This window comes from Sphaerodactylus townsendi, linkage group LG13, assembly GCF_021028975.2.
Source record: "Sphaerodactylus townsendi isolate TG3544 linkage group LG13, MPM_Stown_v2.3, whole genome shotgun sequence".
Taxonomy (NCBI): Eukaryota; Metazoa; Chordata; class Lepidosauria; order Squamata; family Sphaerodactylidae; genus Sphaerodactylus; species Sphaerodactylus townsendi.
Genome location: NC_059437.1, coordinates 34,932,682 through 34,959,889, shown reverse-complemented (window position 1 = coordinate 34,959,889; position 27,208 = coordinate 34,932,682). Strand labels below are relative to the sequence as shown.

Below are 27,208 nucleotides of genomic sequence, written 5' to 3'. Positions count from 1 at the left end.
AGAACAACAGGTGGTAGTGTTCTTTATAAAGGGATCCCTGACCATATATTTATATTATATCACCATAACTGTAGGACACATTTAAAAATTAATCTTGATAATTTTAGAAATTTCAATATAAAGGATTAACCAAATGATTAACAGCCGAGAAGAGTTCCACATTCAAGAGAGTCAGTAAAACAATAAATCAACCTGTTTTATTGTTGGCCATTCATCGTAGATGCTTTAAAGTCTATGAGCCTTAAAATCCATTTAGTTAGTTCAAACATCAGACAAATCATACGAAAAGGAAAGAAAACTTCTTCATTTTGTTGATAAAAATGTTTTTTTAATTCCTTCAGTGCTTTAAAATTTTTGCAGCAGATCCAAGGAAACTTAAAAGTGAAAGAAAACAGAGAAAATGAAAGTAGGAGATTGAAATGAAAAGGGTGGGGGGAGAAGAGTGCTGTCTCTTCTGCCAAAATAGCACATTTGCATTTCCTGATGCTGAAGATTACCAGAACTAGTGGGTCAAGATAAAACCATACTAGTCCACCTGTTGAATTAAAGGTCCTCAAAGCATTGAGAAGGCAAGAGTTAAACCTAGTCTACTCTTTAATCAGCAGTTTGCCCCTTTCAGTGAGCGCAGCTGAGAATTAACAAAGCTCAGAATGAACGAGATGCCATGTCTTCGAAAGTCTCCAGTAACTCTGCCTTTTCAACATTGCTTATGTCTTAGATGCGCCTGCCACTAGGTGGCATAAGCCCCGTCTCATTAAGAAAGTGGCACAGTTTATCCTAGCATGGCTGCCAGCCATTTTACAGAGAGTTTAGCTATTCCAGACTTTTAAAGAAATTATGTAGCCTGTATTCCATAATATTATCTCTATTCCAGCCTGGTGTTGCTGCAGAAATGTTTCTGGAACTGGTTGCATCGTGCAAGCTGGAAAAGACACAGAAAGGTAAGAGGTGGGATTGTTCCATAGTACAGTAATTTTTGAATTTTCTAGAACAGAGATCCATTTCTCCACATGGGATCCAAATTGTTTTTATATAGGGATGTCCACCTTTTCTTTATCTTTCCATCTGTATGTCCTTGTGTGGGTGTCTCTTTCTTCATCTTCCTCTATATTCCCCATTCTCTTTTTTTTTAAAGTTGATACACTGGAGCAATCCAGTTGTGGGTCACAATCCAAACCTGATTCGGTTTTGGAGGATATTTAAGTTATTTCTGTGGGTTTGTTAATACGCTTTACTTTGTAATCTGAGTGTTTTTAAGGCACCCATTTTCAAAGTGAGGTCTTTTCTAGGGAAGTATGGACTATTGCTGTTTTTATCTTAAATAAAGCAGACCTTAATAACAGAAAGCAGATCTCTGGCTTGATGCTTTGCACTTTGAACATGGTATATTGTCTCTCTCTCCCTGTCTTTTGGTTGGATCAAACTTTGTCATCTCCTTGGGGTAGGAGCTGCATGTCTTGCTCTGAAATCCACACTAAAGTTGCTCTTTTTCTCAGTTGCAGTATGGAAAAGCTGATGCTCACTATGGGAAAATAATCTTGCTTGCCACGTTCCAAGCCTGGAAGCAATTCAGGGCTTATCAGTTATGGTGGAAAGAGATGAAAGGGATGGCTGTGTGCTTTCACAGGTACAATGGATTGTTCGTATGAACAGCTTTTGAATAAATGGAGCTCGTTGGTAAAGAACTGAATCAATAACGGTATCCATGAAATACCTTGTTCAAAACTTGACATCAACTTCTTTTAAGCGATCTCTGGTGGTAAAGCTGGAGATACCTCAGCAGTCTCTAACAGTACTAAAAACCTTAAACTAGACCTGTGATTCATCTAGACTCCATACAAGGAGACAAAATGTTGTTACATATTTTTATGAAGGGGACTGTTCAAAGGGAATTTCTATCTTTTTCTTTCCCATGCTACTGTGGCAACCTCACTCTTTAGCACTTCTGTGTTAATGGGAGAGGAACTTCAGACCAGGTTACTTCTCTTGATTGTTGCACAGGCAATGTTAATTAGCTTTGTTTGCCCCAGGCATTGTGGGGGGAGGCTTCCTAATTCCATTCTTGTTTGCCCAAAGAAGATTCCATTCTTGTTTGCCCAATTCCATTCCATTCTTGTTTGCCCAAGAAAAAATCCCATTCTTGTTTGCCCAAGAAGGTTCTGAAGAGTTGAGAAGAAAATGTAACCTACCATTTTTCTCCTCAACTCTTCAGAATCTCCTTTTTTTCCTTATCTGTTTTTTAATCCCTCTTCTTTCTCCTCGTTTGCTCAATGCCTTCTCTTTGCTTTCTCTTGCTTTCCTTTTTTCTTTTAGAACATCTGTATGACCTTGCATCATCTGTAATGACCTTGCCTCATCAAAAAGAGAAGTTCTAGCACTGAGATCTCTCAATAAGGCTACCCCCATCACCTTTGGTGCTAGCCAAGACTTCTTAGAAAATAGGTGGGGTGTTTTCCCAACAGGCCATTAGAGAGCTGATTGGCTGTCCAGGTTTTTTTTTAAGCATTAGCTGCCACTACATTGCAAGGATCTTCATTTGAAAGCAATATATTCATTTTAAAAGGTATTATGAGAAGCAGAGATTCTGTCTGAATGTTGGTGATTACTTTTGGAGTTATGCATATTCTCACTCTCTGACATTTTGTGGTTGGCTCCATCCCCCCACAGCAGACTTTTGTAGCTGGCTCCGCCTCCCATGGCAGCCATTTGCAGTTGAGCTTACCACCCTGTATCAGAATTCCCAGCATGCTCACAGGATCGAAAAGGTGGGGGGGTGGGGTGTCTTCTAACATGTAAAACAGAAGAGTTCTGCTGGTTGTTTATTTTTCTGTATGCAGGAGAGTTTCATATCCATATCCAGGAATCCATATTTAGAGCCCATCTCTCCATATGCCTAATAGAATACAGAAACCTCTTGAAGAAATAAAACAACGCTATAAAAGTCTCTAGAACCAGAAAAGTTGCAATAGCATAAATGAAACTAAAAAGGGACCAGACATCACCTGGTCTTTTGGAGTCTTTATTGCAACACCTGTATTCTGAGGCTTCTCAAAATTTACCTGAACACAGAAATATTTTCTTTGAGACCCATGAACTCTCCAACTCATTGGTCATTCTTGCTTCATGGCAGGGAAACATGGACAAGATGCTTATTTGACAGGTGGCGGCTAAGAACACATCTGCAGCAAGAGAACCAGGAGGCAGAAAAAATGGTAACTCTGGTTCTTGTTCCTGTACTCCTAAAAAGATAATAGGCAGTTTCCACATTCATGAATGAGTGCATTTGGGGCAGATATGACACTTCTCCATCACAGGAAGATTACCTTAGTGAGGTTTGCTCCTCCCATTTAGAGGTGGGCCTGTAGCACAGAGATAGAACACCATGTTTGCATGTTGAAGGTCCCCAGTATCTTCATTTAAAAGAGTTGTGTAGTGGATGATGCGAAAGACCTGCACCCAAGACTCTGCAAAGCTGTTGCTGATCATAGTAAACAGTACTGAGCTTGATGCACCAATAGTGGTCAGTCAGAGTTGCTCCATAGGGAGGGTTATGAAAAACAGACCATCTCCTTTCCTCTCAGTTTGTGGAAATCTATTCCACTGTTGGAGCAACAGGGCATCCCAGAGCCTTGCTCAGCTGCTTCATCACTCAGCAGCTAGACCAGGGGTAGGGAACCTGCGGCTCTCCAGATGTTCAGGAACTACAATTCCCATCAGCCTCTGTCAGCATGGCCAATTGGCCATGCTGGTAGGGGCTGATGGGAATTGTAGTTCCTGAACATCTGGAGAGCCGCAGGTTCCCTACCCCTGAGCTAGACAATCCTTTTTTCTGCTTCTTCCTCCCACTCCTCTCAAATAGTGCAGGAACAGAGCTGGTATAATGCTGTCCAAAAAAATCAAAATCAAAACAGGCAGCTGCTTTTTCATCCTTGTCACTCAAATAAGTGCCATCCTAGATAAGTGTCAAGGGCTCCAGGTTAAGCATACTCCCCTTGGAAGGCAAGATTCTGTCTATTTTGCATTACACTGTCTTTGAAGCAAGTGGGTGGAGGAATCCTCAGCAGGATATCTTTCATCTACCTGTAAACAGTAAATTCAAAGTTTCATTTTTATCCTGTTGTGCAGGCTGCCCCATAAGGGGATTTTTCTGTGCTTGTGATCATATTTGATGGTGCTAGTGCTGACACTGTTGACTGTTCTTTTTGGTACCCTCCTATCTTGGCAGGCTGTCACACACCATGAGCAACAGCTACTGGCTCACTTCTGGTATTTATGGTGCAGGAGAATGGCAGTACATCTAGAAGAGCAAGAAGAAGAGACCATTGCGCAAGGACATTACTGCCATCAAACCGTGCAGGCCACTTTTCATCTCTGGAAGAAGAACGTTCAGGAGATTAAAGAAGGGTAACTGTTGTAAGAAGATAGCAATGTCTGCTGTCCTTTTGCTGTTTGCATAAATGCCACACCAACTATGATCTTGCATCTTTGAGCCACAAACCACGTCAGGCTCACTAAGCCTGTCCAGTCTTTCTTCTTGTTCTTCTTTTCCTCTGAAGTTTCTTGTGGTCCTGTAGCCATTTTCGACTGGCTGCATTGTTTGCCATTATCCTGTGGGTGCAGCACACAATTGCTTCTTTATCTACAGAGCCAAGTTCTAAGAGAGGTAAGACGACCATGATGCAAAAGTGAAGTCTACAGCATGGAGCAGATTCAGCAGATGAAAAGAGCAAGTCTGGTCTGGATTTTATCAGAGGCTCTGTCACATATTCTTCTCAAGCGTCCTTTGCTGGCCTTGCTAATTTTCTGGAGGTTCCTCTCTTTTGGTCAAAGTTCAGTGCAAATGCACAGGTTGAATCCCGGTCCAACACCTTTCAGGCTTAAAGCTTATTTTGAATTTTGATGATAAAATGCTAATTAGCAGCCTTGTTTTTTTTTTTAAATACAGCTAGCTGAGTTATGCAACATTGCCTTGAATACTGCGGTGACTATATTTCCCTTCATTTAGCTACTAGTTCAATAATAATAATAATAATAATAATAATAATAATAATAATAATATTCAAACAGGTAAAACAACAACCTAGCTCTGATCACAATCTAAGAGATCAGCAAAAAAGAGAAGTCTCATGTCCACTTGATGAATAAGAGTTCTGGTTGTGGTTTCTTTTAGGAGAATGAACAAGGAAAAAGCTTCCAGGTTCCATTCTGTAAAGCTTATGCAGAGCTCATGGAGCCAGTGGCAACAGGTGAGAGAAATGATGTGCCATCAAATCCACCCTCTCCTTTGGTTCTTAAGTAACCAATATTCTTAGCCTACTTGCTTCTGAAGATAGAAATTCTGCCCCAATAAGATCTCCTCCAACAGTTAAAAATTTGGGTTTTCTTTGTGAGAGTTCCTCCTCCAATCCTGTCCCAGCAGGACTTTGCAAACTAGGCAGAGTCCTTTCCCCTTCTGTTAAGGAGGCTCACCTCTTTGCAGCAACGCGATGTGTTGAAGTTGCACTTTATTCTCAGATGCCTTCAGGAACTCTTTTTGTTTCCTCCTCTATCTCCCTGGCTTATCCAGGTAGTTTTCATACAGGGACAGGCTTGTGTGATTTCCCTGTTATAGGAGAATGGTACAGCACAGTGGCAGTGAGGTTTCCAAAAAGTTTCCTTGCCCCACTCCCTCAGCAGTATCCATCCCATCTCCCGGCCCTGCCAGGCCATCAAAAAGAAAGAGATAACAATATGTTTACCTGGTCCTCTGAATTCTCAGCTTTCATTTTAAAAAGTAAACCCCTCTTTTGCAACAAATTGTGACAATCTTGCAATGGAAATAGCTGCAGATTCACTTTATTGTAAGTGAAAGCTGGGAACTCAGCCAGTTATACAATGTTATGTTGATACAATTATGTTTAGTTTCTGATCTAACACACACACACACACACACACACAACCTAATGGCAAAGGAGGGAAAATAACTGTCATGTGGGTGGGAGTATCTGAAATATTCAACTTGCATGGCAGACATTCAGATTTTACTGCAGTATTTCCCAGAACGTTACAGCAAGGCATGTTTGAAAAAGACTGGAGAAAAGTCTGGGAAACCCTGAGAGATGAACCAATATACCACAAAGTTGTGGGAAAGCAGGCAAAAACTCTGCTCCCCACCCCCCCAGCACTGAACCTGGGACAGATAACCCATGCAGAAATGGCTCTAGTCATGGAATAGAACCAGTGTCATACTGATTAGATGGATGGAGCAGTCTGTCCCTTTCTCAGCACCTTTGTGACTTACCTCAGCCATTTCCCCATCCAACCAGTGAAGGCTTCAAGAAATGTGGCAGGAGTTAGCTCACTCAAGGTGCGGAGTGGTCCAGTGGAGTTGCAGCCCTACCAGAACCTTCACAGGCTGGCGGGGCTCCTTGGGGACAGCTGAGATCCACACTGTTCCCTTCCTCTTAGATTGTGGCAACAGCTCTTCCTTGGGGACCTCTAATGTTTTGCTACTGCCCCCCATTAGTTATTTTATACTGTCATCTACTATCTTTTCCTAACATTCCAGAAGTGCCAACAGACTTAACCAGATTGGGGATCCTGGTTTTAAATTAACCAAAAGGAAATTAAATCCAAAATCTGGCCTGATAGTGTGTTCTAGACGGGACACAATGTTGGCCTGAGTGTGTTCTAGACGGGGCACAATGTTGAGAGTAGCTGAGAGTCAGTTAAAAGGAAAAGGAGATAGGCCAATGGGCTTTCTTAGGAGCTTAGAGAATCATGGAGGTGGAGAAGTACTGCACAACAGTCATGTTGTTTCTTCAGACTGTTTTACTTAGTTCCTGAATTTAGCGCCTGTAAGACTGACTATTGGGGCTGCAGGAATCTTATTTGTCACATTTTTGTCACATCTGTTATACCCAGGGTTGGAAATGGCTGTTCCCAACAACTTTCCTCTGCCTTTTTCCTTTATAGTATTTGAGATACCGGTCTGAGAAATGGAGGAAGCTTGTGAAAGCAGATGTGCATTACCAGCAGGTTTTACTGCATAGGACCCTTTCAGCCTGGAAGGTTTGTTAAAGTTGATGCTTGTGAAATGCCCAGTGGTTTATTGTGACCAAATGCTGTATCCTTGAAGTTTGGCTCAGCTGTGATGGACTCCTGTAATATATACTTTAGAGTGTGGTGGTGTTCCTTTAAATTCCTTTTAATTTACCATACTTGCATCGGGATAGTTGCTGTGTATTTGGAGAGAAAGGAGTCTTTTTGTTTACAACAGGGTAAGATATGTAAAACATCTGGATCACAGAAAATTTTAAAAAACTGCTACTGTATATTGCTTGAAACGAATTGTAGTAATGCACTGCTGACCCAGCAGCACCGTGGTAGAACGTTGGGACGCCAACGGACCTACGGCCTTCTGGTCGCACCGCACCCCCACTCCTCATCCCCCTATGAGTCACGGGTCATGAACTGTCTGGCTCAGTCACCGGGCGCAGGGACAATGGTCTTGCCCCCAGGTGAGGATTAGGCTCAGACGCTTACGCTCCTCTCCGCACGTAGCCAGGTGAGATCATGCATCACATGATGATCTCCAGGTCTCCCGGTCTCCCGCTCATCTCCCTACCCACCTCCTTTACACGCCCACAATGAAACCCTAATAAAAGGTGCCAGAGACCAGCACAGGGCAGAGTTGTCAGGATCACGAAATCCCGCGCTTCCTGTTGCTGACGCTCTCCACCAGATGAAACCTCCTCCGCGTCTCGCCTATTCCTTAGCGACGACCCTGCGGGGATGACTACAAGCTGGTGCCGAAACCCGGGAATCCTCGAACCTCCACCCTGCTCACCGTCGCCTGGGAAGGGGTCCGCGATATCAAGTCCGGCTGGATCGGCGATCCAGGGACCACACTGCTGGTATCGCCTGTCCTCTGGATCGGCGATCCAGAGACACGCAGCGTCCTAGGACACTCTCTCTCGTCCGACGGAACACCGGTGAGTATGGGAGCTTGCAAAAGCAGGGCTTATGACAAGCATCGCTGGATCTAACTGAAAGCGCATGCGAAATGCAGGGTCCCCAGAAGAGAAGGGGAGCTGCTGAAATTGGTTGAGGAGATTGAAGCTCAGTGTCCATGGTACCCAGAGGGGACATTGGAATCTTAAGGACTGGGAAACATCGGCTACGACTCTTCGCGACAGAGCCCTCGTGGCGCCGATGTCGCTGCTACTGGACGTGGAGACAATGTTTATCGCCATCAGCCTGCAGACCTATGGCTCCCTTTGCTGTAGGTCAGCCTCCTTCGATCTTTCACCTTCAATTTCAACCCCGAATTTTCTCTATCCACCAAATTGGACGCCTGTCCTTCTGCCCCTCGCCTTCACCCAATTCAAACTCTCCGCCGCTCAGCCGCCTCCCCCTTGGTTCAGCCTTCATTTTCTCCGAAGCCACTGCACCTCCGTCAAGCGCCACATAATGGCTGGTTTCAAACTCTCAGAGAACGTGAGATAGCTAATGCATCTGCAGAAGAAAGAAACCTGACGAAGACGCATGTCAGATTCTTGCATTGCAGCCCCGGTCCACTTCACAGATACTGAGGGAAGGTGGCGCCATCGGGCGTATTGTCGAAAATCCGCCTCTTTAAGCTATAACATCCTTCACTGAGCTCCGCAGCAATGCGGGACGTAGGAGTCACCTAGCCCCTAAATGTGAGAGGTATGCTGGAGGTTACCGTAAAGGAACCACCTAATGGTTCCAGACGACTGGAAGACCACCTTCTCGTGATGCCCTGAGCCCTGCACAATTTGTGGTCTGGGAAAGTGAGTTCAGCAGTGCTTCAACAGAGCAAGCCACCTCTTATGGCTTCCTACACCGCCACAAGCAGCTTTATATTTGCTTTATGCCAACCCCAACGATCAGATTGTTCTGCCTGAGGCCACCTCTACGGTTGCCTCTGAGTGCCTCTATAAGGCATTTGTTAAGGTCCCCAACGCCGCCAGCCAACCCAGAGAGTTTCTCCTCCATCCTGCAAAACCCCAAGTAAGAGCCCTATGTACGAAGTTTGTGAACAGGCTCCAGGAAGCCAAGAGGCAGGTAGATAGCGCAGGGAGGCCCAAAACGAAGCCCTGGCGCTCACAAGTAGCGAGAACGCCCACGGAGTGTCGCGAGGGCTTATCACTGGCTCAAGTAAAAATCCTGAACTGGCCGACATGCTTAAGGCTTGCCAGGATATCGGGTCCCTCCGCCCACCAATTGCTAGCCTCCCAGTGACTTCCAATCGGGCGGGAGGTAGCCTCTAGATAACTGCTTTTAACTGCGGCAGACCCGGACACTTCCTCAAGGAGTGTAGGCAGCCCGTGGGGGGGCCTTTACAACCCCCGATGGAGGAGGGTCCTCCCTTAGTGGAGGAGAAGGCCACCAAGACCCGGGTGCCCACTGCCAGAAAGGCTTCCCACTGGAGAAACGCACTGCCCGTCGGGAAACTCCCGCCTGGCGCCTCCCCTGTGCCCAGGACCAAGGGAGGGAGAGTATCACTAGAGCAGACCCAAACGCCAAGGCTCCCTGCCAAAACCACCCCCTCGCGTGGCATCTCGCCGCATGCACCCAGCCCATCTCCTTTAAGTTGCACGAGGTTCTTGTCGCCCCAACCCAGTATGACGAGCCCATCCCTTACCGTGGGACAATTGGGCTAGTGCTGCCAGCGCCTCTGCCGCTGAACAGGGACTGTTCATCGCCCCGAGTGATCGGGACACTCCACGCACTAAGTGACCCATCCATCTCCAAGTCTGGACAAACATCCCACAGGAGCTGCCTGCCGGAGCCAGCTGCGCCAGCTGATTCTTTCTTGCCCCATGCTGCCCGCTGCCGACTCCAATAAAGGCTACGAGCCCCAGCAGCCAACATGTATGCAGCCTACACCACCTGCCGCAGCAGTGGGAACGCCTTTATCGGGGAGCTCCCCACCATACCTGGAGCTCGCCATAGAAGGGATGTAAGTTCGCGGGCCTGGTGGACAATCATGCCTGGACAGCTCGCTATCAGAGCAGCCGAGTGGCTCCGACCAGTGGTCACACCGCAGGCTTGCCCCATCTGTGGGGTGGGAGACAAACCGCTGCATTTGAGCATCCGCCACGCCAACAGCCAGGGCTCGAGCGGTAGCTCACAGTCCTACTCCCATCGCCTTTAGACATCCACGCCAATCTCTGGGAAGGGACCTCATGAGTCAGGTCAAAACGACTTTGGTCTGGGATGGGTAAGGCTATCACGGATCATTGATCCCAACTGTGACTTCAGAAGTTCACTCTCTATCTCCTCAGTGAAGGAAACTGTTTCCCCTCTCTTTCTGTTTTTTTCAACCAGTAGAGGCGGGAGGGCCAATTGGCTGACTAGCCCTCCCTGGATTAAAATCTGGGCCCGTTCCTGATACCGCAGGCACTGGCTGTGGACAGGCCCAAGCTTGGGGTAAGCTGCCGCCATTATGCCCCTAATACTCCAAACCTCGGGCTATAGCTGCCTAGCCTGGCAACTTTATCAGTAACCATGTTAGTTAGGCCAGTCGGAAAATGGCGGTTATAACCGCCATTTCATAGGAAGCGGTGCTCCGGTGACGGCAATTCCCCAAGATAATTCGGATCACAAAATTTTTTAGCCACCATCCAGCTCCTGCCATTAGCCACCAAGGTCACGGTAAGTGCGTAAATCCCTTTGCAAAGAACCCCTTTTCTCTTCCCTTTGTGTGTGTGTAGGAAATCTGCCTCTAATCGCTAGCCATGTTATTTCGTTTCATTCCTCGATGTTTCATCCCCCCCCCCAAAAGGCGTACTCCAAAGCCCCCCCTTTGTGTTGTTGATTAAGCATGCATGCTACCCACAATCCCCCCAGGGACCGCCTGCTCCCACTCCCCTCTCAGGTACGGACCTTCAGTCAGCTTTGTCAAGCACCCTGATGACAGCTTGAAGCTAATTCCTACCAGGGTTTCACTACCTACCTGCCCCCTCCCTGCTTTTCCAAACAACTAAAGAAAGAGGGAGTAGCGCTGCCCCAGGGAGGATTGCATTACAATAGCATTAGCAACCTTCACAGGCTGCAAAACAAGCCTCTTCCCTTCTTATATTAAATTCCCCAAACACTCGGAACTTCGGGATCCTCATCTCCTCGGGCCATCGCGGGCATTTAAAACTGAGGCCTGGCGGGACCTCGCCCCGTGAATCCCCGTAACTCTGGGAAAAGGGGGTGTGCTTCTCAGTCCCTCTTCCACTACAGGGTCCCTGTGGACTCCTCGACTCTCAGCCATAGACAAGGCCAACCCATGGAATGGCGCCTAGAGGAAAAGCAACCCCATCCCGGGAGATGGAACACATCTTCTCTAGAGGATCCCGCCTAGCAGAGTCTCAATAGGAACGCCAGCCGCCAACGCCCAAAGACCCGAACAATGACCTGGGGGGGACGCTTGGCAATTCTCACCTCAACTTCAAGCCTTCTAGAGTCGCTTTTGGCGCCTAAGCAAGACCACCAGACACCCAGCTGAGAACCTCTGTAGCCTCCCTATGTATCATTACCGCCAACTCGGCGTAATTACCCATCCCTTTGCCTGCTCTACTGCCTCTCCTGCCGATGGCGGCTATATCGGCCACTGCCCCCTGACTAGGAAGCTTTCATACCAGACCAACATCTGGGGAGCAGTTTTAAGGTGCAGCTGCCAACGCCTCAACTCGCCTTCTGCCTGGGCCCAGTACCTAGGAGAGTCCGAGGAGCCTGCTAAGCTCCTGCCTGCTCCCCGCCTGTAAAGCCTGGAGACTTCCTAGCTGAGTCTGGGCTAAGCAGCCTCATGGAATGCCTCTATCCATCAGGGTAACTCTATGAGCGCTCTCACTGTGGGACTCTGTTGTCGCCCAAACTCCCTCCCGCCGGGCGCTCTCCCTTTAGTCACCAAGACTGTCAAGCTAACCACCACTCCAACACTCAATGCGCCTGCATCACCGGCGCAGCTAGCTGCCGTGAACCGGTTCGCCCGGGCTCCATTCATGCGGCTCGCCAATTGGAGCTACTGTACACACACGGAGGACATTCCCCCCATGTTCGAAACATCCTGCTCCCCCCAGGGGCTGGTTCTGGACCCTCAAGTGGGAGAGAACGCTTAATTATATTCCCCGCACTCAAGCTTTCTGTCGGAACTCTTTGTTTGCCTCAGTCAAGCCCATACTCATCGCCCCCCCACCCCAGGCTCCACCCCTGGAGCGCTTTCGACGCCCGCCGGGCCGGCTCAGCTCTGCCTTTCGACCCTCCTGTCGGAGCCGCACGCTGGGTCAGCCTCCCTCCAAGCAGAGTCTCGGTCTCCCTCGCGAATCCCCAGTGGGAGTCCCCTCGACCCGCTCCCTTACAATGCTAAGACTTATTGGCCGGCTGGCCTGTGCCCCTGTAAGATCCATCAGCTCCCACCTCCACCGCCAGCTCTGGGCGCCCTGGCTCTCCCAAAGCAGCAGGAACTCCTCAAGCTTACGCATCCTAGACAATCCGTGCTGGCTATTGGATTACTTGTTGTTGTTAAGCACCACGCAAGGTTGTGGAGGAATGTACCATAATATGTGTTGTTTTAATTCTTTCCTGATAATTCTGCCGACCGTTGATTCACATTAAGGAAAGCGCGAAGCTGCAAGAAGTTAATCCTAATCTGGAAGTATGATGTTTTGCTCCATTGGTGGTCAGCCCTCTGGAGCTGGCTGCCGAGGAGGATGGTTGAAGTGCTGTATTGTACAGCTCTTTTAAACATTGGTTTAATTGTCAGGTGCCCTCTATTATCGGATCTTGTTTTACGCTCAATGCGTGTCCTAATATTGCCTGTAACGGTATTGTAAGAAGCCCCTCGGGAATTTCCCTTACCCTTGTTGCCAAGTCCTAATGTTACACAAGCGAAGCTGGCCAGCTTGACCAGACGAAGCGGAGGGAGACAAGCTGCCCCTTTAAATCGCCTCCCCTAGCGTTTGCGCCGTCCCCTTCTAAAATGTAAAAAGGAGGGAGATGTAGTAATGCACTGCTGAATCCAGCAGCATCCGTCATGGTAGAACGTTGGGATCGCCACCTGGACTCTCACGGCCTTCTGGTCGCACTCAAGCACTCCCCACTCCTCATCCCCTAAGTGAGTCACGCGGTCATGAACTGTCTGGCTCCAGTAACACCGAAGCTTAGGGACAATGGATCTTTGCCCCCCCAGGTGAGAGGATTAGGCTCTAGACGCCACGCGGCTCCCTCGTCCGCATCGTAGACAGGTGAGATCATGCATCACATGATGATCTCCAGGTCTCCGGGTTCTCCAGCTCATCTCCCCTACCCACCTCCCTTTACACGCATCCCACAATGGAAACCCTTAATAAAGCAGTGCCAGAGACCAGCACATTGTGGCAGAGTTGGGTTGTGGGATCAATGGGGACCCGCTGGGCTCCTGTTGCTGACAGCTCTCCACCTAGATGAAACCTCCTCCTCAGCGTCTCGCCTATTCCTTAGCGGCTGAAGACTTCCTGGCGAGGGGAGATGACTACCTAACGATCCATCAATAGTGTAGGAAGGACCATAGCTAAGCCATTGTTTTCCCCTGATATAGGAGATTTACAAAGAGGGAGCAAATGAGTACAGTGGGAGACCCCTTGATTCCTAGAGCATAGTAGCCATCGATTGCCTATGGTGCTCCCCATTACACCTTTTTGAAGCTTCCTCTTCTTAATGTTGATACTGTCTGGGAAGGGTTGAGTTACACGTGGTTGTATGTACTCGGAACTGCGGGATATAGGTAATCAAAATCTTAAGAGGGAAATATTACTGAATAAAATACGCAACTGATTTTTTTAAAGAATATAAGATGGAGCAGTTACTATTATTTTTAAAAAATTATGCACTCCACAACCTCCAAAATGAGAGAACAAGTTTATGAGTCTTATCAATAAAAGCCCATTTATGTTAGGTAGGAATTTTACTGAAGAGAAAATTAAAATAAATGATACATCTGAAAGAAGCAAGGTTGCTGGGCCAGATGGGATTACATATGACTATTACAAATCTGTCAGGGAAATTTTAGCACTGCTATGAGTAGGTGAGTAAAAATACTACCACCACCCCCCAGTCTTAGAATAAAGCGGGTATCATATTTATTCTCAAACGAAGAAAAGATGAGATGAATGTTGAGTCATGTTCCTATTTAATTATTTTTTTAATGAAGACTATAATGGTTGTGATGTTGGTAAATGACTTAGCCCTGACTTAGCCACAGTCATCCATGCAATGGTCACCTCCAGACTGGTAATTCATTCTACACTGGGTTTCCCTAAGACTACTCCAGAAACTACAATTGATCCAGAATGCAGTGGCAAAGGTTCTTGTGAGAATCCCTATAAGTTTGAACATCTCACCTGTGCTTTGTCAACTGCACAGGTTACTGATTGGATTCTGGATCAAGGTTCCAGGTTTTGGTACTAATCTTTAAACCCCTGGGTGGTCTGGGACCTTCATATCTACGGGACCACATCTCCCAATATCTGTCAGAGTACGGAAAAAGTTAACTGGACATATTATAGCCTGACACAGCAAGTTTTTGCTGAAGGCCATAGCAGGAAACTGCTGAAGGTCACTCAGTGCGTCCAGGTGCAACATGAGATCATCTGACCTGTGATTGGCTGAGAGATGTATATAGGTATATCATAGTATAAGGACTGTGTGGTGTGTTATGGTGTGGTATGTTGCGAAGTGTTATGTTGGTGGAGGAGCGTGTATATTGGCAAAGAGAGTTTTTGTACAGCACGTTATCTTGTCTTTGTGTGCAACAAGATAAAACCTTCCTGCTTTGGAACGAGCATTGCTGTACATGCGTTTCTTCTGTCTAGTGCTGATTCCTGTCACCACGCCTGGGTTCAAGGCGCTAGCTGACAGTATCACCCCCAGAGACCATTATGCTCATCTAGTACAAACTGTCAGGGGGTCCCCAGCCCCCCCAAATTCAACTGGTAGAACTCTCTGCCACCTGAGATCAGGGCCCTGTGGGACATAGTACGGTTCCGCAAGGCCTGCAAGGCAGAAGTGTTCTGCCAGGCCTACAGTTGAAGTAGCATGATTATGCCATCTGTCTGGCCTCCCCCTCCTTTGCCCTCCTACTTCCTTCACCTTTTTGTTCCTCCCTTCACTTCACTTTCCTTTTTTCCTCCCCCTTTTTGGCCTTCCCTCCCCTTTTTCCTAACAAATAGGCTGAAATAATGGGTGGACAAACTACAGTGATGTAGTTGGATTATAGAATGAGATTCCTGTTGGGAAAAAAAGATAATGGAATTATGAAGTGCCAGACTTTCATATATTTGTGTTACAAATTGGATGTTGATTGTGATGAGTATTTTAATTATTATATTGCATTATACTAATTTATGCTTATCTATTAGATTGTGTATATTATATTATGTTGGGAGCCACCCTGAGCTGGTCTCTGGCTGGCATAGGGCGGGATAAAAATCAAAACAAAGTAAATAAAATCTTACCAAAATACAAATTCATCACTTTCTCCTTGCAGACATACCAGATTCAAGTACAACACATTCTGAACGAAGTGGGCAAAAAAGAGAAGAAGCATAATCAGAAGCTGCTACGGTAAATATTTTTTTATCTGTGATTCTGTACAACCTGATCTTATGTTGCCTGAGAGCTATGTAGGCTCTTTCTTTCTCCTGAGACATAAATGCATGTACTACCCCATCACAGCATTTCTCCCATTCCAGACCCCTGAAAGGAATTGTTCTTGGCAGGAATTTACTCAATGTTTAGGTCTTCAGTTCTATTTATTTGACCTCAGGCAGGTGCTGCATACCTGGCGGGGGGAAGTAGCATATCTCAAGGATGAAGCCAAGAAGGCTGCACTGGCAGAACAGCATTGCAAAAGAAGAGTTCTCTCCAAGGTAACATCTGGCATGAGGGAAAGCTCTATTCTAGAGAGACCAAGATACTTGATTAAATTGTGGGGGTGAACTCTCTGTCCTGGTTGCCGGGGTGGGGGGCGGGCATCAGTCATGCTTTCCTGTGTCCCTTCTATGACTATCCTACCCCAGTTTCCCTGAATAATTTCACCGATGTGCAGCATCAGAGCAACAGCAATTATTGTGAGTAGCAGCGTGGGCAGCAGAGGAAGTAATGGAACCTTCACAGGCCACTTGGGGGATGCAAGTCTGACAATGGAAGCCTTTGAGAAAGAGGGCAGTACAAGATGAAGCAGGACTGACTATGAGAGGCTGTTTTCTCTACACAGGTGATGCTCCAGTGGAGGGACACATCCTCCCTGCACGCATACTGCCATCAGCAAAAAGCAGCAGCTGTGATGGATGGCAGGAAACATTTGCATACTGGTGAGCACAAGAGTACCCCTGGGTAACAGTAGCCTGCTTGAGCTTGGCATAGGTTCCAGTTACTAACCTTGCTGCTGTCTTCAGCTAGTACTACGCTTCTCTGCAGGCAGCCACGTGTTCCCTCTTAGATGACACAGAAAATTCTCTGATATGGTACTCTTTCTTACGGGGGGAGTCATGTTTTTATTGTTTCTAGGTTACAGTAGGAAACACTCTCCTTTTATTTATCCCCCCCCCCCCTTGCTGCTGCATAAGGCTTTATCTTTTCTCTTTGGACAGTGAAGCTACGGGCTGCATTTCTCCTTTGGAAGGAGGCCTACATCAGATCCTCAAGGCAGAGGGGGCTGCTCCTCATAGCAGTTCAACACCACGGGAGGCAGCTGCTTCACAAGTGTGTGGCTGGGTGGAAGCAGTATCACCTTTGGTGTATAAGAAAAATGGTGAGATGGTTTGAGGATTCCTCTCGCTAACGGATAATAAACATTAAAATGTTTAAAAAAACCAAACAAACCAGGGCTTCCTGCTACTGAAGATGGTTGTGACAGACAGAATCTGGACAGAAATGTCCATGAATTTATTCACGACTAACACAACTTCTCATCAGCCTGTTTGTGGGCATGTTTACTCAGACATAAGTCCTGTTGCAGAGGTCTCTGACCTTGCTGAGCTGGCAGACACTTGGAATTTTGGGAAATAGTCCTGGATGGCTCCAGAAAACAGCTGCTGTGGCAGACAGGGTCAATCACAAAATGGCTTCCATAGAGAGCCATTACAAAATGCTGGGAGACTCAACAGCTGTATCTAAATGGGTGCTGTACACAGACCCAAAGGTAATGCTTCTTAGGCTCTTCTGAAGCTCCTCCTATTCTCGTGACACATAGGAAACCGGCTCTTCTGTTGAAAAAGATGTTTTGGGAGGAAGAACAACTGGGTGCCAGGAAACACATCAGTGGGCACCGTGGCACCCACAGATGCTAACTACGTTGGGGCTTGTTATCTCACGCAGTTTAATCAGGTTTACGCTTGCGTTGTTTACATTCACATCTGCCTTTCATTTTGTCCCATAGAGAAACAGAGAAATAACTACAAAGCTTCCTCCTCTCCCTGATTCTGTACTATCTCTGGAATAGAAGCACAGCAGAAGATAATACTTCCCCCCACATTCATTACAGCTATGTTTACAAAGCAGTTCTCTATTGTTTCCTCTGGCAGCTACTACCTTAATGGAACCTGCTGCCAGATGAAACAATTGATGGATTGTTTTTGTGGGCAGGAACTGACAAAGACAAGACTGATAGAATGGGGAGTGGCTCCTTTTCCTCCTGAATAGAACACATGCTGCTATGCACAGTGTATGGATGTATGTATCATTGTTCCCTATGAATATTCCTCACTGCTTCAGATAACGGCAGTGGATATCTTGAATCACTGCCTTGATTCAGTAATAACAGGATGAAGCGGGGCTAACAAATTGGAGGCCAGTCTAGGCAAGGCAGAAATCTAGATGGATCAAAGAGATTTCCCCCCTTTTGTTGATGTGCCAAATCACTTGTTTGTTTCCAGAATAATTTGATGAGGCTTAGGGGACCCCCTCCACTCATTAATGACATTAGTATAACTATAGCAGTTCAGAAATAATTTACATTCTGCCTAATTCTGCTGTGAAGGCTTAAGAGTCTTCTGGTGGATGTAACTATCTGAACCTCTGGTGATGCAATCCTGAATCACAGAATAAAACTCTCTGGGAGACCCCCTAAGATAGGGTTACCTATTTCAAAGTAGGGCTACAGTTCTCCAGGCAGAGTGCAGAAATCAGTTCTCCTGCAGGAAATGGCAGGTACTGAGGATAGGCAGTAAGATATACCACAGAGTGTATGTGGTAGAGTGGCCACTACACTGGTCAATGACCTCCCTCCAGAGGTTTGCCAAGCTCTCTTGGAGTTTCGGTGCCTGGCAAAGACTGTCCTCTTTATCCAGGCATTTGGCTGACTCTCCCCACTGGGATATCTGTTCATCCCCTGCCTTTTTTGTGGGTGGGTGCTTTTAGATTTTGCTTGGTTTTTTAGGATGCGGTTTTATTGTGCTTTTACTGCTGTTGGATTTTTACAGTTTGTGATTTTATTGTTATGGTCTTATGTAACTCACCCTGAGATTGTGATAAGGGCAGGGAATAAATGCAAATAAATAAACAAATAAGAGTGTAAGGGAAACTCCAGTTCTAGAAATGACATTTATTTGTTTGTTTGTTTGTTTGATTGATTGATTTTAAACCACCCACCCCCGAAGGGCTCTGGACGGTGTACAGAAGGCCAAAACAATATTACACACAATAGGCCATTGCATTACACACCATAAAATACATATTTTATGTACACACCATAAATTCCATCCTTGCTAAGTTCCCTCTCCTCCCCAGACTTTGCCCTCCCAAGGTGCTACCTCCAAATCTTCAGGCAAGAAAAAAATGATTATAAAACTGCCAATCATTGTCCCTGTTTTCTCCCAAAGCTCCTGAGAAGACAAGGAGACCAACTGAAGACCCGAAGGCTTTTTTCTACTTGCTTTGCACTGTGGAAGATGCAGGTAAGATCAGGCACAAAGTCTTGTCCAGACTTCCTATAACAATAAATTTTGTTGGAACAATGCAGGAGTCTGCATTATTGGCCATGGTGGCAGGGGCTGATGGAAATTGAAGTCCACGAACATCTGGAAATCTGCAGGTTGCAGACCCCTGGAATAATGAGTCCAAAGGAGAAGGTTCTTGGGTTGGTGGGACTTGGTGCCTTTTTTTTTTTCTGGGTGGCTCTATCTACAGAGGGAGGAAGGGGAGTTTGGTTAAAGCTGAGCACAGAGGCAGAAGGTGTGTGTGTAAAATGCTGTCAAGTTGCAGCCGACTCATGACAACCTAGTAAGGTTTTCGAGACAAGAAACTGTTTTGCTGTTGCTTTCCTCTGCATGGTGACCTTGGTATACTTTGGTGGTCTAACCAGGACCGACTCTGCTTAGCTTCTGAGATCTGTCTCCAGCCCTGAACTGCCCAGGCCAGCTAGGCCTGGAGGCAGAAGAGCTGGTTTTAATTACTCCTCTCTACAATGCAGATGTGGCCTGGATAGCCCCAGGCTAGCATGATCTCATCAAATCTCGGAAGCTAAGCAGCGTTGGCCCTGGTTAAAATTTGGATGGGCAGCCTCCAAGAAATACCAGGGTCATGACATGGAGCCAGGCAGTGGTAAACCACCTCTGAACATCTCTAGCCTTCAAAAGCCTATGGAGTTGCCCTAAGTCAGCTATGACTTGATGACAAAAAATTATAAAACAGTGGATGATACTTGCTAGTGCCTTAGCATTGGGCAACTGTTCTGTGAGCTGAAGCTAGAAAGGGAGAATGTTGGAAGATCCTTTAAAAGGATACAGAGCGGCATATTATTGGCATCTATCTTCCGTTACTATCCCTTTGTCCATATTGGGCTGAAATGGTTGTTATCTGTAAGCTATACAGCTTGATAATGAGGATCAGATGGGCTTACATGGGGCTTTTTTCCTCATTAACAGTTGGCACACAGGCGGTGGGAACAGCAGGAAACAGTGCGAGCCCTATGGCACTGGTCCCTCTCACTGCAGGGAAAGGTAAGATCTGGCGTCCAGGAGTGATAAATAATTAGATGGCTCTTCGCTGTTGGGAAGAAAAAGGTTCCATGACAGTGGAGCAGTGAGAACATGAAGGCCTTTCCCACATGGATCTGCTACCCTATGGAAGCCCCGGTGTTGTTGCAGAAGAGTGGCAAGAAGCTTTCCAGATGGCAGCGCTCCCTCCATTATCCCCACAGTGACCCTTGCCCCCCTCGCACCAAAGGAGGGGCATTTAATTCAACACCCTGCTCAATGCAGGATCCACCTAGAGCATCCCAGACTAATGTTTCTTTAGCTACTACCAGTGAGGGGAGCTCATCACCTCCCTAGGTAGTTGATTCCACTGTTGAACAACTCTTACTGTAAAAAAATTTTTCTTAGTATTCAGTCAGAACCTTTCTGCCCCTAAGTTAAACCCATTATTATCTTATCCTCTGCCGCCAACCAGAACAACTCCCTGCCTTCCTCTAAGTGACAATCCTTTAAATACTTAGAGTACTCATGTTCCCCCTCAGTCTCCTCTTTTCCAGATTAAACATTCTCAAGCCTCCCAGCCTTTCCACATAGGGCTTGGTCTCCAGGCCCCTGATCATTCTCATTTTCAGCTCCCCCCCCCACCCCCCGCCAAAACAGCTCCCTTGTGGAATGCAAGGAGGGGGCAACGGCTGCTGTAGGGACTAGGATATGGGAAATGGCTACTGCATTGGCAGGATGTGGGAAATATAATGTTTCCCAAAGTGTCAGAGCAAAGCAGGTTTGGGAAAGATCACAGAAAAGGCAGGAAAGCCCAGGTGAACACACGTGACATACCATCAAGTTCAGTATTGTCTGCTTACTGGCAGCAGCTCTCGGGGGTTTCAACTGGAGGTCTCTTACATCACCTACAACCTGGCCTTTTTAAGTGCAGTGGCCAGGGATTGAACTTGGAACCTTCTGCATTCAAAGCAGAGGTTCTTCCATTGAGCTACAACCCCTCTCCAGTGGTACATGGTGGTGCATGGAAACACCACAATGCTGTGTGGAAGCATGAAGAAACCTTCTCAACAGCATAAAACTTGAGAAACTCGCCAGCATGGGAAAGGCCAAACGTTTTGCCTCTCTCTCCATCTTTTTGTATGACACTGAGAAGCAACATCCCAATGAATCACAGCAAGTCCAATGTTTCATTCTTCCCTAGAGAAGGAGGGTATTCTTGAGAGGGATGCGGAAAAGCTGAGGGTGTCCTGGGTGGGAATCTCAGGCAATGGGACTTATTACATTTGGAGCACCTGCCATCCAAATAGTGCAGAGGCTACAGTAGGGGGCCCCAACCTTTCTTTGGCAACAGGTTCCCTTGGAATTCTGACACAGTGTGGTGGGTGGAGCCACAAAATGGCTGCCACAGGAAGCAGAGCCAAGCACAAAATGGCTTCAGCAACTTGCCTTTAATCACGACGTGAAGATCCTTGTTCTGTGAAGACAGGTGCTGGCATAAGAACATAAGAAAAGTCATGCTGGGTCAGACCAACCGTCTGTTCACACAGTGGCCAACAAAATACTGGACTTGATCAGCCTTCAAAGTGATCCAGCAGGGCTCTACTAAAATGCTTATGTCACACTATTTTTTTCTGAGCATGTGCTTCATGGGATTTCCGCTGTTGCAGGTATTTGATAGCTGGGTAGGATTCCTCCTAGAACGGCGACGGAAAAAGGGTCGAATAGAGAAAGCTGTGGAGGTTTACCGAGCCGACTTGCTGCAGGAGGGTGTGACGCGCATCCTGAGATACGCAGCTGGCATGAAACAATTTCGAGGGGAGCTACGAGCCCAACACCAACTGAAGGTAACAAGAGTGAGATCAGCTTCAGGACTGTCCTGAGCCTTCCCAGACCACCTAGAGTTGGGCTCATGTAGTTTTTATTATGACTCATGCAGTTTTTACTTATGCCTTAGAATCCCATACATATGCCTTAGAATCTCTGGGAATATGGTTTGCTCTGATTTCCTTTCCCTTGTGGCACTGATTTCCATGTATCCTACAGTCCACTTCTGTTTTCCAATTGCAGATGGCTAGTGATCGCCACAGTCTGATCTCTCGTTATGCCATGCTTTGGAAACAGAAGGCTCTCGGCCGGAAACAAGTCCTGTCTCTTCCAGGGACCCCACCCAAGAAGCGAGTTTCATTTAAGGTGCCAACTCCAGATGCAGCCTCCGCTAATGGAGGTAGTATGAAGGTGCTGAGTCTGTGCTCGCACCTAAGCCCTGCTCAAAGTGACAATCCACCACTCTACTTGGCTGCTGGAGATTCCATCCTTACTAAGTTGTGAGTTAAAAATGAAAGTTCTGTCATTCTCTTTGCCAACTTATTCTTGAACCCTTTGACTGGGACAGGTTAGATTTCTTACTCAAAGCACGCAGCCTGTGTCAGTGTGCTCAGCTGCTTTAATTGTGCGAGACTTGTGTTTCACATCTGGCTGTCCTCAACGAAAGCCAGAGGTTTTTTGGCTCTGGCCTGGTTGAACTCTCTGTCAATTGATACCCAGGCCCAGCGGGACTTAGTTCCGTTCTTCAGGGCTTGTAAGGTGAAGATGTTCTACCAGGCCTATGGCTGAGACAGCAATGGTTATGTCACCCTCCACCACATTTGGGAATGCATACGCTAGGAAAGAGGATACAGTTAACTCTGGGGATGCTGACATAGGTGGGAGACCACTGTACCTCCTCTAACCTACTTTCTTTCTTTCTTACGCACAGGCACTCAGCCCAGCAGGTGAGGCTGCAGCCACGTAGGCCTGATTTCCTGCTGCCGCCTCTGGAGAGAATGGAAATGCCAGACCCCAGCTGGAACAGGTAGGGACACACCCCTCTCAGTCATGACACTACATCCTGAGCAAGCGTTGTGTAAGGACTCCCACTTTTTGCTACTGTAGTGCCCTTACATGGGACTTAGTGAGAGCTGATCACTTTTAGTCAAGAGGCCACGCAAGCTTTCTGGTCTCCCAATGGAATTATGCTGCTATTTGGACCAGGATAAGAACTGTCATTTCAGTTGCGGCTGCTTTCCTGCCAGAGCTATAATTGCCTAAAGAGCAGGACTCTTTCCTGCAGTGAGAATTCCAGGTATGACAAAATACAGTAATCAGGAAGAACAACATTTCTGTTATAGGAGGAGCTGGTGCGAGTTGTAAGGCTGCACTGAATCTAGTGGATGTATTAGGAGTTTAAAAATCTGCTCTTTTGCTCAGATAAAGGTAAAAAGCAAGACTCTAGCTAGTCCACTGTGCTTGTAGAGAAAAGTTTCATATGTGAAGACTGTACCTGTTGCTCAGATAAGTTTTTTCAGGCATAGGATGATGTATTTCATTCCATTCTGTTGCTTTCTATGCTTTTGTTCCTTGCTTCCATTTTTTTCTTGGAACCAAAACAAGGTATATAAATTAAATGTCTGCTGATGATTATTCACTAAATCATAGGCCACTTTGGAAGCTACATTTGCATGCCTTCATCTTTGTGGGTATTCTGTGCTTCCCCACATTGGGGGCTGCAGTTGCGCAGGCCTGCCATGGAAAGGTTTACAAACTTTTGTGTGCTCTCCAGCATTGAAGAGCACTCAGAGAGCACACCTAAAACGTCAGGCACTTGCGGCCAGATAGCGATATGAAAATATGCAAATGCGCACCAAAGGTCCGCCAACTCAGAATGAGGCGCCTCTCAGCAGACCTCACAACTTGATGAACAACTGCCTCACAGGGCCTGGGGCCTGGTGTGAAGGGAAGAATCAGCAAAGCTGAAGAAAGAACTTCTTTCCTCCCTGGTGGCAAAAGCAGAACTGAGGGAATAGCACTCCTCCCCCTCCCATCACATGACCATTTGGGCTGAAATCTTCCTTCCCAAGGGCAGAGGGAGCAAGGCCTCTGCAATGCTGCAGAGCTGACAAAAGCTTGCCAATCTTTCCATGACAGGCCTGTGCTAGCGCAGTCCCCAATGTGTGTCTGCACAGAAACCCACTTGATAAACCAGATACAGGTAAGTGCAACTCTGCGTTTCTTGTAAGCCGATGTTTGTCTGCAGAAGGCTGTATACATTTTCTGCACTTCATCTTTCATGTCAAGGAAATCTAACTCTCTCAAAAGAGAAAACAATCTTGTCTTCCTTGTTCCCTTCCAGACTGGAAGCTGCAAGTGGACCTTCGCAGAGTAATGCTCTGACCGATCCATGTTTTCCATCGACCTCAGAGGAGCAAACCCGTGGCTTTGGCCGTTCCTCGCCTTCCCTTTTCAAAAATGCTCTGCTGCCCTGCCATTGGCCACACCATACAGCTGGCCCCAAGCTGGAGCTGTTGCCTCCTTCCTCCTTTGTGTCACGACAGAAGAATGGAGAGAAAATGGTGAGTTTTCATGCAGAAGACAGAGATCAAACGAAGGGTGGTTGACCTCATTTACATTTTGCGAAGTCAAAGAACTGGCCTCTTCTAAAAAGGAGAGCTGTCACCATGGCCTTGTACAGGCCAGATTACATTATCTCCTGATGTATTTTTTAAACCTTAAAACAAAGTGGGAAGGAGCCATCAGCACTTAGCAAGGTGGTGGGCAAATGTTAGCTGTTTCCACCCCATGCTGTTTCCCAAATTGAAATCCTCTACCACCCTCTCATGCTGGCATGGAAAGAAGAAAGACATCTGGCTTTCCTTTCCCTGCCCGTGCTAATTGTTGGTCCAGGCAGAAATAAAATTTTGGAAAATGACATGGAGATGAACAGTTGAATCCTGTCCGCCCAGTGCCAGGGCCCTGATCCAGCGTTTTACTGCCACCTCATTCACATTTTTAAATTTAAAAAGTACATCATCTGGTCTGCTTGTGAATTTCCAATATAAGATATGGTTTGTTTCAAAGATGAGGAGTCTTTTCACTCACTTGATATTAGCGTACATAAAATCCCATCTCACGGCTTTGCAAGCCTCATAATGTTTCAGTGGAAACCAAAATTCAAAACTTTAGCTGAGTATTTGGATGTTTTTTCCCCTCTTATTTCCAGGGTGAGGAGCAACCTTTGAGCTTTCTCTCAAAGGGCTATACCACAAGCCCTCCAGTAGCAGCCCCCCAAAATGAGAAAGTGGCAACAGGCCAAAAAGAAGAGCTGCTCTTGCCAGAAGACTTTATTAGGAGCAAGAGCCCTTTTCCCCTTTATGGAAGGACAGGTAATAGTACTGCTCATCTGTGTGCTGCCCAGAGGAGCAAAATCCTTGTCAGCCATGTGCATTGGAGTTTCTGAATTATCAGGGTGATCATCTGTGGTCCAGGAGGGGAGGCAGTTACTTGATGGAAAGGAAGTTAAGTGGAAGAGGGGAAATATCTACCATCCTGGCACAGAATTTGGTTCAAAATCTAGAACCTAAGCAGCAGGACTGATATAATCCCATGTCTTGGTTTTGGTTATAGGCCAACAAGAAAATCAAATGGACAGTTCCACACAGAAGGCAGATATCCATAAGCAGCTGGATGCTGAACTCCGACACATTGGGCAGAAAATGCAACAATATCACAGCAATCAGCAGGCACTGAAGTGTGTAGTGACGTACCCTTTCCCTGTTTGTGCTTGGGGCTTTGCCTTAGACGTAACTGCAATGAGCTAGTTCATTGGGGTTCTCTGTGAGCTACTGCACGGGCATGATCCTTCTCCAGCCAGTGTGGCGTAGTAGTTAAGAGTACTGGTCTTGCATCTGGAAGACCCAGGTTCAAATCCCCATTTGTGACATGGAACCTCACTGGGTGACCTCAGGCCCATCACGCTCTCTCAGCTTAACCTGCGGGTTGTTGTGAGGATAAAATGGAGTTGAGGAGAACGATGTGAGCTTTTTTGGGTGCCCGTTAAGGAAGAATGGTGGGATACAAATGAATTAAATAAATACCAAGGCCAGCTATAGTCAGATTCCAGGGCCAATGGGCATGCAGCAACCGTCACAGCTGCTCCCAATGCCAATAACTCCATGTCCCTCCCACAGCCCAACTGAGAGCTGTTGTGATGGGTCATCCTCTTCCAGTAAGCTCTGGGGCTATTGAATGGGTGTTTGACTTTACTTCCGAGGAAAGCAAGGGGTTGTTGCTAGCCTTCTTTTGCATAGATAGTCTCAGCTGCTAATTAAAGGATTCTTTAATTTAGATGTTAATTTAATGCTGTGGTGGCGAACCTTTGGCACTCCAGATGTTATGGACTACAATTCCCATCAGCCCCTGCCAAAGGTTCGCCACCACTGATTTAATGTAATCAATTAGATGATAATTTGATTATTTTAAAGGTTCTTTACGGTGCTAATCAAAAGATCGCTGTAGTTTAGTCAAACACCTGAAAGAATAAGCACTGTTTGGAATGTAAGGGTGTAATGTCCAATTTTTCCATCAAATCAGGATTGCAGAATATTGCTGTGAGCAATAGCTGAAGCAGGGCTTTCTTTGCGGCAGTACTCACAGGTACTGACTGCTGGCACCTTGTGTGTGGGGAGGCTTAATTGTTTTCAGATGCTGATGCAGAAAGCATTGATGGAGCAGAAAGCAGGTTGTTGTCAAGGGAGGTTATAAATTGTGAATTTGTTGGGGATCTCTCTGCTTCAGTTCCCAACTGTTAAATGCAAATAGTAGTGACTTGCATCATAATTATGTGAAGAAAACACTAGTAAAGGGCTGAGCACCTTACATGTACTGTAGAAGTCCAAAGTTGCTGAATGCATATTGGGAAGGTGACAAAATTTGCCTTCCTGCTACCAGTCCAAAGAAAGAACATTTGGAGTTTTCTCTCCCCCAGATCATGCCAGAGTCGGCAACGCATTTTGCTCAAGTGGCTAAAAATGAGCACAGGGACTGAGGAGCAAGCAGCTGTCCAGCAAGTAAAAGATGAGTTGGATAAGGTACAAATGCAAATCCTTCTTTGTATTACTGTATGAAAGTATGCTAGATTTGCCCATTAGCATAATAGTAGACAGTGAAATAAGAAAGTGAATAAAAAGGAAAACTGGCGTATTTAAAGACTAACAAAATTCTGCTCCAGTCAATTGTTGTGACTGGATCTCCCCTTCCTTCAGATGCAGTGCGGCAGATCATTAAGCAGACATACGGGAGGTATTACAAAACGGTAAAAGGGCTATGAACTGCAGACTGCACAGGGTGAAATAAAATTAACTCTGTATATTCAAAGACATCCCTAGTAAGGAATCATTCACTGCATGTACTCTGCAAAAGCTGATGCTTGGATATTTAAATCC

At 46.4% G+C, this 27,208-nt stretch overlaps 1 protein-coding gene across 4 annotated transcripts in view; it reads left to right on the top strand.

Moving 5' to 3' along the window:
• Nucleotides 1-27,208, top strand: part of SFI1 (SFI1 centrin binding protein) — a 47,219-nt gene that overhangs the window by 17,853 nt on the left and 2,158 nt on the right. For all 4 annotated transcript variants that reach the window (XM_048514962.1, XM_048514961.1, XM_048514960.1 and 1 more), the window contains 19 exons: nt 875-941; nt 1,497-1,627; nt 3,131-3,212; nt 4,226-4,404; nt 5,171-5,246; nt 6,955-7,050; nt 15,521-15,597; nt 15,800-15,902; nt 16,250-16,346; nt 16,626-16,786; nt 18,855-18,929; nt 19,899-19,973; nt 21,620-21,796; nt 22,020-22,276; nt 22,708-22,803; nt 24,121-24,340; nt 24,988-25,150; nt 25,392-25,515; nt 26,752-26,854. In XM_048514962.1, coding sequence (XP_048370919.1) covers nt 875-941; nt 1,497-1,627; nt 3,131-3,212; nt 4,226-4,404; nt 5,171-5,246; nt 6,955-7,050; nt 15,521-15,597; nt 15,800-15,902; nt 16,250-16,346; nt 16,626-16,786; nt 18,855-18,929; nt 19,899-19,973; nt 21,620-21,796; nt 22,020-22,276; nt 22,708-22,803; nt 24,121-24,340; nt 24,988-25,150; nt 25,392-25,515; nt 26,752-26,854 — 2,359 coding nt within the window. The remainder of the gene's footprint in view (nt 1-874; nt 942-1,496; nt 1,628-3,130; nt 3,213-4,225; nt 4,405-5,170; nt 5,247-6,954; nt 7,051-15,520; nt 15,598-15,799; nt 15,903-16,249; nt 16,347-16,625; nt 16,787-18,854; nt 18,930-19,898; nt 19,974-21,619; nt 21,797-22,019; nt 22,277-22,707; nt 22,804-24,120; nt 24,341-24,987; nt 25,151-25,391; nt 25,516-26,751; nt 26,855-27,208) is intronic.